Source organism: Chiloscyllium plagiosum, unplaced genomic scaffold (genome assembly GCF_037043375.1).
Source record: "Chiloscyllium plagiosum isolate Xiang-an unplaced genomic scaffold, Cpla_swu_hap1 HiC_scaffold_15, whole genome shotgun sequence".
NCBI classification, from domain to species: domain Eukaryota; kingdom Metazoa; phylum Chordata; class Chondrichthyes; order Orectolobiformes; family Hemiscylliidae; genus Chiloscyllium; species Chiloscyllium plagiosum.
In genome coordinates, this window is record NW_028270153.1 from 27,328,993 (window position 1) to 27,345,713 (window position 16,721).

Consider the following 16,721-nt stretch of genomic DNA (forward strand, 5'->3'; position numbering starts at 1 on the left):
TGTGGAAAGAGTCTAATCCATTTTCCCCCTAATCAAACTATTCAGGGATATTCTTACACCCCAACACAGCAGGTAGGACTTGAACCCAGGGTTCTGGGGTCTAGGGGCAAGGACACCTACGGGGAGAGTCTAAACCATTTTGCACAAATGACTAACTTATAACACAAATACACCCTGGTAGAACCCGATCAATCGAACTGGCTCCAAATTTATACCAACTATATTTACTTTACTCAAAAAAGTAATTTGCATGTAAACATCACGGGAATTCTCAAAAATTATTTTAATTATCATAATAGAAAGATTTGCATAAATTAGAATAAATTACTTATTTAGTGCGTCCATTCATGAGTGACATTGGAGAAAATTGTTTAATGATTAAGTTTGAAAAACAACTGAGCATTCTAACTGGCTTCTGTGTCTCCGCTTTTAATAGGTTTTTTTTGAGAATTTAGAGCGATGTATGCACGAGGAGATAACTGATCATTGGAAATCTGAAATACTTCAGTATTTATAGGACACATTACTACTGCATGATATCGCTGTTGTCAGTTGAAAAAAAAATTATAGTCATCTTGACTCATAATTATCTTCATTGTGCTGCAAGGCTCTCGGTCACAAATAGCTCGATTCACTTGATACTACTGGACTTGTCACTCAAATGAACTATCAGATATTCCTCCAGACCTCTATCAACCTGTTTGCTCCAGCTGAGCGTGTGTTGTAGCCTGATCATTCTTCAGGGTAGTCAGTTTCTGACAGTTTCATCCTTATACCTGAACGTGGAACCGTTGTCTTTCTGAACTGCTTTTAAAAAAAACTGGATTGCGCCAGTTGCAAAGGAAGCGATTTCTCTCCCGAATATTTGAGTTGGAAGCGAGCTTCGCGCTCAGCCGCGTACGTGTGGTGTGTGTGTGTGTGAGAGAGAGAGAGAGAAACAGGGAAGCAGTCTGCGTCAGGACCCGGGGGAGTCCTCACAGAGCAACTACTTCAACATCTTCAAGCTGCCAGGCAGAGCCAGAAGCAGTCAGCATTTAAGTACATCACGGCGCTCCGGGTATCTCCAACGGATCATCTCTTGCTAATCATCCGGCCGGCGGGATAATGCCACAGCGGCCCAAGTAATACGAGAAAAATTGCCAGATATGAGACCGCTCTGGATTCCCCTCTGTCTTCTGGTGTATCTGTGGTCAAGCGCAGAGGGACAAGTCTTCGCAGGTAAGTTCAGCATTCAGAGACCGACATGTACCGCGCAACGTATGGGGCTGATCTGCATGGGGTTAGTTGTAAAACTTGGTGGTGGCTATCACAATGATCATCGTTAATGAGGAGCCCTCTCTTAAAGTCAATGAATGATAGCTCAGAATGAGCTCGACCGTGAATGTTTAAGATGGCAATGCTTAGCAAATTGAATTTCCAACTCCAGATTATGCAGTGATCACTTGGTTCAAACTCACCAAATGCCACGTAAAAGAAAAAAAAATCAATATCTCGAATTGACCTTTTGTTTTGGGGCTTTATACCGGTTTCTCAAACATCGCTGTAAAATCGACTTCCAGCAAGTGCCTCCTAAGTGAGGTTGCGTAACTTCTTTTGGTGAAGTTTACCATATGTTGTGCAGAAGGAGAGATATATTATTTTCAGCTCCTTGGCACTCGTTGTTCAAAGCTAGTAGATTCTACTGGTCCCCGCTTACTTTGGGGTTACCCATTCACAGCCGGTTTGAAACTCAAGCATCTGTTTTGAAAAGGTAGTGTTCCAATGAGCCCATTTGGTCAGCATGGGGTTGGAAAGAAGGCGGAGTGGATTTGACCAGCTCGTAATCTCCAGCAGGAGATCTCTCCCATTTCCCGGGAGTCAGCAAACTATCCATCGGAACTGGAGTCTTACTGTAACCTTGAGCCTTCGAAATTGCATATGAACCATGAACGCTGCAGGCACATAATAATCAGGATGTTACAAGTGTTAAAAAAGTAATTTTCGAGATAATTGGCAGCACATTCTATTGTTTGGAACGGGTCTCGAACGCCCCCACACCTCTTATGATTGAATCTGATCGATCCTTAAAAGATCAGCTAAAGTTTTGTCAACTGCCTGCAGACGGCTGACTCCCAGCCAAATGAAACCACATCAGGAGCAACACTGCATTTTTAGCACTGTAACACTGACTGTTCTAATGAGGGCTCCAGCTTCAAAATATATTGGAGGCAGCTCTGAGTTCAGTTAAACAACACTTCAAAAATCGACTATCCCACACAAAGCCTCAACTTGTATGTGTTGGGTGGTTTTCTGGGGTTGGAGAGCCCTGGGTTTTTAAAAGTAAAATCCATAAATAAAGATTATGTGCTGGTGGTGCATGCGAATGTTTATGGCAAAGTGGAAACCAGAACAAACATTCTTGTCTCAGGTGCATCAATCCTGAATGAAAATAGTTGTGCATTCTTTGTTTTTGTTGTGGTTCTGTTCGCCGAGCTGGGAATTTGTGTTGCAGACGTTTCGTCCCCTGTCTAGGTGACATCCTCAGTGCTTGGGATACTCCTGTGAAGTGCTTCTGTGATGTTTCCTCCGGCATTTATATTCTTTTTTTTACAGTGGGAATAAAGGAAGGTAGTCCAATCTAAACTGAAAAACAGCAAAGGACCAGGCTATAAATTTCCTAACCAATCTTTTCACAATATAAGACATTCCATGCTGATAATTAAAGATCTAAGTTTAATTTGCAAAATAAATGTCCTTAGGCATTTTTCACATTGGCATACCTTACCCTGATATCGTTACTAGTGTTACAGGCCACATGCAAAGGCAATCAGATGAGTCAGTGCAAATCCTTCACTGGGTGGTGGAGAGAGAAAGAGCTTGTAAGAGTTGATTGGGTAGGAGCAAAATCAAACAGTGTGGCACTGAGCTCAATGGTTTAGGATAATCACAGGAAAATCTGGGTATAATTTCTGGACTATGCTGAGTTAGCGAATTAGCTGGTTCCACCTGAGATGAAACATTGGTGTCTTGTTTGTGAAATCAGACCCTCTATGACTGGACAGATGTGGGGAAATAATTGACCAAAATTCTTGTGCATGTTATTACCCAGAGGAGATGCTATGTTCATAAGGTAATTGGCAAAGGGTGTACCAAACTTATTCATGTTTTCAATTGACAAATATGTAGATAAACAAACAAAACTATGTTAATTTGCCAATCATATGGTATTAGTTATGTAAGGCAATTTTTTTTTTGAGGAGTATGACATTGCTTCTGCCAAAAAAAATCACCACTTATGTTGAAATGTTACAGAAATCTAGAAATTCATTTTCCTGCAAAAAATACATTTATGAAGTGTTGCTCCACATAATCCTCTTCGTTATGAACACTCAATAATTATTTCTGTTGTGTAAATTTCTGTGATGAATTATTAATAAGCATATGTTATAGTCAGCATCTTCATCTTTTACATAGCTTTATTTTCCATAGAAGATCTGACATCCCTGCATACTCATAAGTGATAAGTATTCTTCTATAGCTCATGTAACGTGAAAAGTTGAAAAGTTTAGCTTGCTAATTATCTTCATTATAAGTTAATCAATAGAAATTCTGTTGTAATGACGAAGTAAGATTCTTTATTCAAAACTAACTTCATAGTTCATCATTTTCACAACAAATTTAGTTTAACTTTTTCCTCTTAGAAAGTGGAAAATTATTGTTACCACGAGATGGCGCTCTAAACAATGCCATTTGGAAGGGATCTCACTATTCCAAAGCAAGTGGAAAAAGCTCCAGCTTAATTCTAATGTGAAAGAAATATTAAATAGAAAAAAGTGTAGTTCATTTTAAACAATATACAGGCAGTCTGAAACAGATACAATTGCACTGTTGTTGAATCAAAAGTATCCTTTCCCATTTTGAATCCATAATATTCTAATTGTCGAGCATATTAGATATAAAATACATCCTATTGTTATTGAAACATTAGTTCCAAAAGCCTACATTGATGTTCAAGACTAATATTTATCTAATAATTTTTTTTGCACTATGTTTACAACATATGATAAGAAGTCATATTTTATTCAATTTTGTGCATTTTCTAATAGAAATTAATTGTATTTTACAGTATGTGCATTTTCTAAGCTACTTAAAATACTTTTGAAAATGGAACTGTAAAATATTGTAATGTTGGACTGAATGATCAGATGATGGATGTGAACTATGGCCCTTACCTTCTCTTACTCATTCTCCAGCTTATCTAATGCAGACACAACACAGAATCTGTCACATTACTCAGTGTTTCTACCTCAAAAGTGAGGCCTGACAGGAGGTGGACAGTGGATAAGTGCAGCTGCTGCCCACTCACCTGTCCATGCGCAAAATGACAACCTTAGGAAGTGGTGTCTTGATGAATTCCAAGAGAAAGAGCCTCCAAACATGGAATGCAGCCATTTCAGCTACAAGCTGAAAGTGAAAACTAAACAGACTTACATATAATTTCAATCATTCAGACCTCCCTTAATTTCAACATATTGCATTCCCAGTCACAGTGAGATACTTTTTAAGAAGGTAGGTAATGGAATACTTCAAGTTTCATGGTGCATGCTTGCAAATGGAATACAAAGGGCTTCGATGATTCTATAAATCACCAGGTAATTGTTCAAGATAATGTAGGAAGACGTCTATGCTCGAGTTCTCTTTTAAATTAAACTGAAACTTTCAAGAAAAAAATATTTTAAAAAGTGGTTAGATGTGTTCATATTTGAATCTGGCTTTAGCATTGTGCTTATGTGAAGACAAAGTTATTAATTATTTGGGTGTTATGTACTGTGCTGTGCAAATTAGATGTCCTGTTAAATAAAAGAAAATTATGAATACTGTAAATATGAAATAAATACAGAACATACTGGAATTACTTAGCAGCTCCATTAGCACTTCTTAAAGGAGGAGACAGGTACATTTTATGAATGATTGAGACACAAATCAGATGCTGACATGCTGTGTTTGTGGCACTTGATGCCTTTATATTTCAGATGTAAGCAATCTTGTCAGTTTCTAGACCACAAAAAAACTCAATATTACAATACAGCTAGAAGCTGACCATTTCAGACACTATTGAATTTTGTCAAATATCGTAATTCAGTGAGGATATGTAGATTAATGGACCTGTGATACATCATGTTTTGCCTAAATTTGAACTCCCCTGATAAATCACAGGCAACACTGGTATATTGAGGATCACAATTATAGTACAGTCTTGCCTCACTATGGTTTGCAGTTTCTGTTGTTCATTTTGTGATTAGGTAATTTTATCTGATAAAATGATTTAAAAGCAAAGTCCAGGGTTTGTTTCCAGTGCTCTGAAGGAAATAGTAAGTGTGTTTGATGCCGGCGAAGTCATTCCTGATCCAATGATATAATTGGAAAGCATTCCAATCACTTAGTGTTAATTTAGGATTACTAGGGGCTACTTAGGGTTAAGGAAGAAGAGAAAGCTGTTGTAAAAATGATTTTAAAAAGTACAAATAATTCATCAATAGTGTCACATTGAGAAGCTGATATCAATGAGGCCAAAATGAAAGAAAGAAAAGGAGGGAGATATTATAACTTTTTAATTATACAGGCTGTAAGTTATCTTCATTTCATACAAAAACTAATTTTCTACTGAAGGTTTCGATAGATGGATTTGAAGGGAAAAATATTTTGAAGAAATTAGTTGTGGATTAATTACTTGCACTCTAACCTCTGAGTCAGAACGTTGCAGGCACAAGTCCATTCCAGGACTTAAACACAGAAGTCTGGGCCAAGTCCCAAATGCAGTCTATTACTGAGAGAAGGAGTAACTGGAAAAGCACAGCAGGTCAGTGAGCATCTCAGGTGCAGGAAAATCAATGTTTCGGGCATAAGCCCTTCATCAGGAATGGGTCAAATGCCGAAAACATTGATTCTCCTGCTCCTCGGATGCTACCTGACTTGCTGTGATTTTCCAGCACCATACTTTAGACTCTGATCTCCAGCATCTGTGGTACTCACTTTCTCCTAGTACTAAGGAAACTCAATTAACATCAACCAAGCCTTACCTGCCTGCTCAGGTAGAGAGAAAAGATCCACGAGCACCATTTTAGAAAGAGCAGTAGAGTTATACTCAATGTGTTAATAATATTTATCCATCAAACAATAGAAATAAACAAAATACCTGGTTACCTATACATTGAAATTTATGGAAACAAATTTGACTGCTGTATCTTTACATTTCAGAGTTATCTCATTGTCTGGAAAGTACTTTGGGGCATCTTGAAAGCAGTATATAAATGCAAGACACTTTTATGTATACATTTCTAAAATAGATGTACTTAGAATCCCTGCAGTGTGGAATAAGGCCATTCAGCCCAACTAGTCCACACCAACCCTCCAAAGAGCATCCCACCCAGACTTACCCCGCCTTTCCCACAGCTAATCCACACACCCCTGGACAATTTAGCGAGGCCAATCCACTGAACCTGCACATCTTTGGACTGAGGGAGGAAAGCAGATCACCTTTAGGAAACCCATACAGACACAAGGAGAATGTGCTAACTCCACACCAGTCACCTGAGGCTGGAATTGAACTTGGGTCCCTAGTTCTATAAGGCAGCTGTACTAAACCACTATGCCATCCTAGATTCTGATTTAACATGAGTCTAAAGAAGATCAGGATAAAATATTAGCTTTGAAATAATTCATGTTCTCGGTTGAGCAACCTGAAACAATATGATAGAGCTCACTACAGACCTCAGAAATAAGCTACCCACAAAGTATGAACTGAACCTAATACACATATGTTTTTTCTTCCAAAGGTAATTTGAATTTGCAGACTTGCAGAATTTTGCAAGCGATAGTGTCAACCAACAACAGGGCAGTAGCAGGCATGCTGTTTAAACAAACCACAATACTTAGGAATGGCAATACAAATATAAATTGTATTTTTGTAGAGCATAACTTGAGTACTGCTGAGAACGGATACATTTTGTCACTGCTTTTTATTTTGCAATGATTAGAACAACTTGTAAGAATACCAATTCAAAGGGAAAACCAACATTTATATTGGATGAGAGGACATTGCTGATTGATTGATTGACAAAGGCACTCTCATTGGCAGGGGTGTTGCCAAAGAAAATATACCAACTAATAATAATTGACAGTTAATAACCAGAGGAGAAAGTGAGGACTGCAGATGCTGGAGATCAGAGTCAAAAAATGTGGCGCTGGAAAAGCACAGCCGGTCAGGCAGCATCAAAGGAGCAGGAGAGTCCATGTTTTGAGCATAAGCTGTTCGTCACAAATGTTGATTCCTGCTGAAGACCTTATGCTCGAAACGTTGACTCTCCTGCTCCTCAGATGCTGCCTGACCGGCTGTGCTTTTTCAGCGCCGCAGTCAATAGCCAGACGGTGTTTAAATTTTAAACCAGAAAGCTTGACTCTGATTGGTTAGGTCATTGTCCTGAGAAAAATTGAGACATATACTTGAGTTGAAGGAAGAAACTCAAATATTGGAACACAAATTTAATCTTAATTCTTCTAAAAAATGTAATTTAATATATTAATCTAAAGGGATGAAATTAATTAAGTGTAAAATTAATTTTTTTACAACAGGAGTGTTTGTTCAGCAGATGCCATGACTTAGCATACTGTTAACAACTCATTTACTCCTGCTTAAACAAGACTTAATCTTTGTCATTAGTCCAGAATTTAAGAATGGTAGGCAAATATTTGAAGTTCACAACAATTCAATTGTTTCTATTTTGATTCTGTTTGCAAAGACTGCAACAGTGCAAACTTTAGAGAAGTCGGATATCACTAGCAGTAACGTCTCGATTTCCATTTTTTGTGGAAGGTGACCATTGCCATCAGTTTCATACAATAATAATAGCTGACAGCCTAATCAATGTAAGTACCACAAATTCTGAGAGATTATGGCTTTGGAAAAAAGTGAGGAAAGTATTTGCAGTTATAAACATCTTCCTGCAACTCTCACAACATAGCTACATACTGTAGCAATCTTTTCTATACAACCAATTCCCACACACAATAATGAACTGAATAACTAACAAAACTTTTTATTTGATTGCAAATTGTTCGTCAACAAAACTTGGGGATCACTATGCTTTTCTTTGAGTACTAACATGGAATCCTTAACATTTTGTCACTGCTTTTTGTTTGCAATGATCAGAACAATTTAGAAGAATACCAATTCAAAGAGAAAAACAAACATTTATGCCAAATGAGAGGACAGTGGTGATTGGTTGGCAAAGGCACTCTCGTTGGCAGAAGTGTTGCCAAAGAGAATATACCAACTAATGATGATTGACAGTTAAGAGCCAGGGGAGAAAGTGAGGACTACAGATGCTGGAGATCAGAGTCAAAAAGTGTGACCTTGGAAAAGCACAGCCAGTCAGGCAGCATCCAAGGAGCAGGAGCGTTGACATTTCAAGCATAAGCTGTTTATCAGGAATGTTGAAAAATGTGCTATGGTTTAATGTTTAAACAAAAAGATGGTTTCTCCAATACTTCAACATTTTCTCAGCACTATTAGCAAGTTATGTTGTGGTCATGACTCTGACTACTTTATTAGGAATTTTAGAATGTCAAGAGTTTATTTATTTATGGAGGCTAATGTATGAAAATTATTCTTTAAATGTAGAGATTTAAGCAGAAAGAAAACACATATCCTTCCTATTAAATTTTTAAAAATCAAATTAGTTACGATTCGGTCATGCAAAGGTTGGCCTTTTTTCAGGCATTAAGGTTTCATGCATGTTTGTGATACGATTTTTAAAAATTGCACTTGTCAATCATTTGAAAATCAATGATCTGACATTTACATTTTAACTGCTCTCATGCCTCAAAACTGTTAGCCTAATTTCTGTGCTAATTTCTGACATCAGAACTTGAATCTATAACTTAAAACAATTACAAAATGAAGTCTAAACAAGGTAAAACTGCAATACATGCACAACAAAGCAGGGAAACACCAAAACATACCTGACCAATTTCCACTTTTCACTGAATCGAATAATCTCTTTGTTTTGTTATTATGTTAATTTTTCATCAACTTATATGTTGATGAGGTTTGTAATTCTAATCTGTCTTAAATATTTCTGAAAACTCACAATATACAATTGTTTCCATATTTGTCATTCTACAAAGGAATATCAATTATTGATATGAACACAATTCATTGACCTCAAACTTCAGTGAACTGAAGCTGAAACATAGTACATTCACTCAAGATATACATCTGATCAAATTTATTTTGAGTGACAGTTCAGTTGTCCTTGAAGGAACAATGAATATGATTGTGCTTAAAATTTTAGTTCTCTGAAAGTATGTTTTGGTAAATTAAGGAAAGATTCAAAATATGGTTATCCATTTCAAAGTTCAAAGTTTATTGTGAAGTTTGTCCCAGTATACCAAAATGGGCAACTCATGTTCTCCTGTAAGCAACTAGAATGTAAAGTATGTTTCAGTGATGAATTAAACATAAAATTAATTCATTATAAATAACAAAGGCAAATAAGTTGGTTACTCTCTATCTTCTAAGGTACTTCAGCAGAATGAAAATCTAATCACTAAGATAACTCTGTGGAATTAATTATAAGACTGGAAATGATATCCCTGGGGCGGTGGAAAGATTGGAATAGGATGCTCAGGCTTCATCTGTGTAACATGGTAAAGTGGCTTGAGATGAGAGCAGTCATATTGTAAATGTCAGAGTAATGATTTTGGAGTGATTGCAATTTTTGAAAATCAGACATTGGAGAAGTGCATCAAGTCTTAATGTTTGAATAAAAGCTGCCCTTTTGAGTGACTAAATGTAATAAATTTGAGTTTTAATTTTCTTTCAGGGGAAGGATGTTTGTTTTCTTTCGGTTTAAATCTCTATGTCTAAGAGAACTGTTCTTATGTACACAAGATTCCTCAGAGAAATGGGCTGTCAGGTTCTACAATTACTGTTTAAGCAGTTTGAGGCATGACTTCAGCAATTTAATAATGTTGCTCTCACTGTGCAAATGACAAATATATTCTTTAAAGAAAGACTGATGGAGGTATAGATCTTATCTGATCAAGTCTTTTTTTGAGTGCAAATTGCAGTCTGTGAGTAAGATACAATGAGGGTAATTTGCCAAGTCAGTAACACTGGTCAGGAGCCTCATCACAAGCTCTGTGAGCTGAGGAATCACAAGGGTGTTGTTCATAATTTTTGTGCATGGATGGAAAATTACAGGCATTAAGCTACAGTTTCTTTAGCAAAGCTCACCATGCGCACAGCTATGTGTAAAATTGACTCTAACATCCACTTACAATTTGCATCTGTCTTTGTTAAAAAAACTTACAAAATCATATTGGTTTATTTATTAGGAGTACACAATTTTTGATGTATGCTTAAAAGAGATATAATCCTTCAGGCTCATCAAATAGCTTAGTGAATGGGAAACAGCATATGATATTTGGGGTTGCTTTTGGAAATGGTCAGTGGTGTTAAGAGGAATGTTCCTTTAAGATGCATTAGTTAAATTCTAATCATAATTTTGCTAATGAGTGTGAAAAAGCTATTTAAAGCTTAAATCTGGTATCCCCTGAGAAAAGGGTGAAACTGCTGTGATTGCCCCCAACCAGATTGCCTTTCATTAACTTGAACCTCTGCCACCTGTTTACTAACATAGCAGTAATTGATAAGACATTTTTCTTTAATAAAATAGATTTACTTGAAATAAAATAGAAATACATAGTTTATTACAGCTGTGCAACATGGGATGATATTATTCATTCTCGTCATGAATGAGTCGAGTGCTTGGTTACTAGAGTGTTGTTGGAAATCAATACGCAAGATGTAGTAAACATTGCACGACTCTGTGTTAAATTTACAGCATGCTCCCTGGTATCTTTCAGCCAAAACATATGCAAACACTGTTTTATTTGTTGTATGCTATAGATGATTGGAGTCAGATAACTCTGTTGTAATGAATGGTATTGAATTTACTGAAACAGTTATAACATAGCAACAATATTGATTTTGCAGAAATCCAATATTGCAATGGAGAAATGCAGTTGCTGCAGCGTTGAAGAACAAATTTATTTTACCCATCTTTCAGAACCAATCAAATAAATGAGAAATGACATGGCCAAAATGGATGTCATATTTGTTTAAAAACATAAAAAATAGAATTCACCTAGTATACCTCTCAAGATTTGTATCTAGTTTCAACAACATGGTAGGATGCTTTTTCAGATTTACACCTATCGTGCTCCCAAAAGCCATTATACTACTTTTCAATGAAATAGAAATGCTTGAAATAAATCTCCAGAATTGTATTTTTGTTTGTCAATAACGTACCTTCCTGGAAATGACTTATAGACACATTCGGGTTTAATGCAATAATGATTAAAATTCAAATAGTTTACTCCAAAATACTGATTTAAGAACATACAAACAAATTAATTTTTAACATATTATGATGTTATATGGCTTCTAAGACCATGATGGCTTTAGGCAAAATTCAGAAGATTGTAGATTTTAGTTTCATCTGGCGCTTTGTTTTTGAATTAGTACTGCACTCTCAGAGAAGTACCATCTTCTTAAGTTTAGAATCTTTCACAACAGATGTCAGTCTTCTCATCACCTCAGCCTGGAGTATGATGAAATCCCACAGGTACCAGCAAAGAGAACTGGGAATCAACAATGCAGTACACCTTCTAATTCTAAAGCAAATAAGTTCAATTTGTATAAAATTATGAATGTTTCTGTAAAAGACAGTCTTTGGCAAGGCTTTTCATCTTGTCTCCAGTTTTCAAGATGCATCAAAGTAAAATGAATTAATTGGTAAGTAGACCTGATTGATTGAGGCTTTGCCACAGAGAATGCACCACCTAATGATGATTGACAAGAAACTGCCAAGCTTTGTTTAAATTTTAATCAAGGCTGGTTAATTCTGATTGGTAAAGACATTGCCCTGAGAGATTAACCAGAGAATGGCTGTCACCTGTTTTTTGCTTTGTTACAGACACAGAGTATGTACATGTTATTTCTGACTTCAAAATGAGTATTGAAATCTGTAAATCAGCTATCCTTTTTAATGGTTGAAATAGTATTTGCCTGTCAGCACTGAATATTATACACACTAAATGGAATGAAATAGCTTTTGCTTTCTACTATTATGTATTGTTCCTTCTGTGAAGAACACCAGCCCTACAAGTATCAATATGACAAACAACATTCTGCAAATTAAATAAATAATTGCACCTGCCATCACAGGTCAGTCGAGATTTAATTAGATATAACAAAATAAAGTTTGTGCGAAGATTTGTAGCTCGGGTGCTCATTGCTGTGGTTCTGTTCGCCGAGCTGGAAGTTTTTGTTGCAAACGTTTCGTTCCCTGGCTAGGCGACATCATCAGTGCTTGGGAGCCTCCTGCGAAGCGCTTCTTTGATGTTTCCTCCAGTGTTTATAGTGGTCTGTCCCTACCGCTTCCGGTTGTCAGTTTCAGCTGTCCGCTGTAGTGGTTGGTATATTGGGTCCAGGTCGATGTGTTTGTTGATGGAGTTTGTGGATGAATGCCATGCCTCTAGGGTAGTGGTTGGTATATTGGGTCCTCTAGAGGCATGGCATTCATCCACAAACTCCATCAACAAACACATCGACCTGGACCCAATATACCAACCACTACAGCGGACAGCTGAAACTGACAACCGGAAGCGGCAGGGACAGACCACTATAAACACTGGAGGAAACATCAAAGAAGCGCTTCGCAGGAGGCTCCCAAGCACTGATGATGTCGCCTAGACAGGGGACGAAACGTTTGCAACAAAAACTTCCAGCTCGGCGAACAGAACCACAATAACAAAATAAAGACTAGTTGATGTCTCTAAGCCAAATGCAAAATAATTGAGTGCTGTATTGTTGGAGATACTATCCTTGAGCACTATTGCGGAAAGGTCAAATGAAGGCTGCTTGGAGGTTCAGGTGGATGGAAAAATGTCCAGGAAACCACTTGAAGATGAGCAGAGGCATCTCTATTATTCAATAAAATTTCTCCCTTGGCCAAAATCTGTGAAAACAGACTAACTGGTCAATCAATCAATATTTATTATCTGTGGAGCCTTAGTTAAAATAACTTCACTGTTATGGTTGCCTATGTGATTGCTTTACAGTTGTAATTCATTGAGTATATGAGCTGCTCTAGGATGTTTTTAAGACCCAATGTTTCTGACCAAAGTAATCAGAAGAATTTTGATGTTAGAATGTGAACAGTGTCCATAATCCTCATGCCTCAATAATACTTAAATTGGGATTAGATGAGTTTACAAAGTGCCCAGGGATCCAACTCTAAGTGTATTGTAAGTCATTTTGGACATTGACTTGAGATTTACACTGCTTCTTTGGTGTTGGTGCAAAGCAAAAAATTACTTTGCTCTCTGCTAAACTTGCAGTATAAATGTATCCTCAGTGACTAAGCTGTTCCATTCAATAGTAACAGCTTATTTGAAGGAGTACCGAATATTTAAGGATTTTATGTCACCAACTAAGTAGAAGTTACTTTGGTTTGGTAAAGAAAATGCTTTACTAGTTTGTTTTAGTGTAATATCTATATCTTGAATCACTTTCAGAAATAATATGTAGAACTTTCTGCTTCCTGAGGAAGTCAGCATGAAGGCCAGAGGTGGGGTGGAGGTGTACCAAAAGCCCACCATCATTAATTCTTCACCTAATAGGTACAGGGTGAGAAAATGCATGGTCAACCTTTGCCCCACCAAAAAACTGAGATTACGCTTCACTTAACAGCCTCAATCTGCCACTGCAGGGATTGATGAAATGGAGCTATCACTACATGGTATGCACAAAGTATAGACCACTTGTCACATCTCCACGGAGCTGGATGTCGGGCATTGTGGTGCTTGCTGGGTGCTACATGTCGGCCTTGCATCTAATCCTGTTGACTGGCTGACAATTCTCACTGTGTAGGAACTCTGCTCTTCGGTCATGATTTTTCTTTTTTGTTCTTTTCTGGGACATGGGGATTGCTGGCTGGTCAGCATGTTTTACTCATTGCTAGAATGTGGTGGTGAGCTGCCTTCTTGAACCACTGTAATCCATGTGTTGTAGGACCCAAAATGCCCTTAGGATGGAATTCCAGGATTTTGATTCAGTGACAGTGAAGAAACAATGATATACTTCAAGTCTGGATGGTAAGTGGCTTGGAAAGGGACTTACAGGTGGTGGTGTTCTTCTATATGGAAGTGGTCATGATTTTGGAAGGTGCTGTCTAAGGATCTTTGATGAATTTTTGCAGAGCATCTTGCAGATATTATGCACTGCTGCTATTGAGCATTGGTAGTCGATGCTTCTAGATGTGACAAGCAGGCTGCTTTGTCCTGGATGATATCCAGCTTCTGAGTGTTGTTGGAACTGAACCTATCCAACCAGTGAGAGGTATTCAGTCACACTCCTGACTTGTGCCTTGTAGATGGTAAACAGGCTTTGGGGAGTGAGGAGGGGAGTTACTCACTGCAATATTCCTAGCATCCGAGCTGTTCTTATAGCGATTGTGTTTATGTGGAGAATCAAGCTGAGTTTCTGGTCAATTATAACCTCAGGGATGTTGACAGTGGGGGAATCAGTAATGGAAATACCATTGAATGTCAAGGGTGGTGGTTAGATTGTCTCTTATTGGAGATGGTTTTTGCCTGACATTAACGTGGTGTGAATGTTACTTTCCACTTGTCAGCCCATGCCTGATTATTGTCCAGATCATGTTGTATTTGAACATGGATTGCTTCAGTATCTAATGTGTAGAACATTGCATGATCATCAGTGAACATCCCCATTTCTGACTGTATGATGGAGGGATGGTCCTTGATGAAACAGTTAAAAATGCTTGACACTAACCTGAGGAACTCCTGCAGAGATCTTCGGGAGCTGAGATAATTTGACTTTCAAAATCACAATCAGGTAGGTGCCAGGCATGACTCCAACCAGCAGAGAGCTTGTCCCCTGATATCCATTCTTTCCAGTTTTGCAAGGGTTCCTTGATGCCACATGTGGTCACATGTAGCTTTGATGTCTCACCTCACCTCTAGAATTCAGCTTTTTTGTCCATGTTTGAACGAAGGCTGTAATGAGCTGAGTGGCCCTGGTGGAACCCAACTGAATAAGTTACTGCTGAGCAGGTGCTGTTTGGTAGCACTGTTGATGACACCTTCAATCATGTTACTGATGGTTGAGAGTAGACTGATGGGGTGGTAATTGGCTGGGTTGGGTTTGTCCTGCTTTTACTGTACAGGACATACTAGGGCAATTTTCCACATTGTTGAGTAGATGCCACTGTTGTAACTGTACTGGAATAGCTTAGCTAGGGGAGCAGCAAGTTCTGGAGTACAAATCTTCTGCAATGTTCTCAGGACCCATAGCCTTTGCACTATCCAGTACTTCCAACCATTTTTTGATATCATGTGTAGTGTATTGAAGACTGGTATCTCTGATGCTGGGGATCATCAAGGAGTCTGAGATGGATCATGCATTTGGCACTTCTGGCTGAAGATTGTTATGAATATTTGAACTTTATCTTTTGCACTTTATATGTTGGCTTCCTTTATCATTGAAGATGGGGATATTTGTAGAGACCCATCCTCCAGTGAGTTGTTTAGTTGTCCACCACCATTCCATGATTCAATGTTGCAGGGCTGCAGAGCTTCGACCTGATCCTTTGGCTGTGGGATCATTTCCAGGAAGGCCTTGCTGATCTGAGGGGAGGCCTTGTTAGTGGTCTCTCCATGGCCTGATTGCCATGTAGTATGGTGGGTCTTCATTGGAAATGGCAGCGTGTATCTCTAGCCAGTTCTGCAGCCAACTTCAATCATCAACAAGATTTGCCTCATGAAACTAAGATATCAATAGTAGTTGTATTCTTTAATTCTAACAATGTAGGATGCACATGCTACACTTCAAAGGCAGCTTTGCTAGCCGCATATATAACACTTGCATGACGAAGGGGTTGCGCTTTGAAAGCTTGTGATTTTAAATAAACCTGTTGCACTATAACCTGGTATTTGTGTGATTTCTGACTTTGCCCACCCAGTCCAACAGTGGAACCCCCACATCATTGGAGAGCATTTGACTAATGATAGAAGTTGTCTGCTTAATATTCAAAAATTGTGTGATTTACTATGAATACAGCTTGATATTCCTGTGGGAAATATTAGCATGGGAATCAGGATTGTATCTAGTTAATCTGATCATCAATAATATCGATATGTTAGATTTAAGCACAATTATGTATTCCTCTGCTTTACCCTGACATATGTTTCAGTTGCATATATTTCAGTAGTTATGGCAACATCACGAAAGTCAGATTTGCAAGGATAAATACTTAGTTGAAACTATATTCCAATTTAACAATCAATAACTGTAACTGGTTATGTTTTAATAGGATTTTTGGTTTGTTTTAAAGTATGTCTTTGTGGAAAAGGGTTCCTTGGAGAACATACCTTCAAAATTGATTGGAATAAATATCTATTGTATGGAATGTTCAGTACAATTGCCATCGAAAACATTTAATATAGGATCCTTTAGATAAAAAAATCCTTAATTTGAGAAAAAATTGCATTTGTCATGTTTGATTAAATAGCAAATTACACTGCATTTCATTTCACATTTTTAAACTTGCAGCTAGTGCTTTAAATGTGAATTAAGATCTATTTCATGGATA

At 37.7% G+C, this 16,721-nt stretch overlaps 1 protein-coding gene across 6 annotated transcripts in view; it reads left to right on the forward strand.

The window, feature by feature from the left end:
* Nucleotides 1-670: 670 nt before the first annotated feature.
* Nucleotides 671-16,721, forward strand: part of ptprt (protein tyrosine phosphatase receptor type T) — a 1,424,809-nt gene continuing 1,408,758 nt past the window's right edge. For 2 of the 6 annotated variants that reach the window (XM_043710557.2, XM_043710558.2), the window contains exon 1: nucleotides 672-1,218. In XM_043710557.2, coding sequence (XP_043566492.1) covers nucleotides 1,146-1,218 — 73 coding nt within the window. In that variant the 5' untranslated portion in view covers nucleotides 672-1,145. Of the gene's footprint in view, nucleotides 1,219-16,721 lie in introns of all 6 variants that reach the window. The other 4 variants (XM_043710560.2, XM_043710561.2, XM_043710562.2 and 1 more) reach the window with 3 other exon arrangements.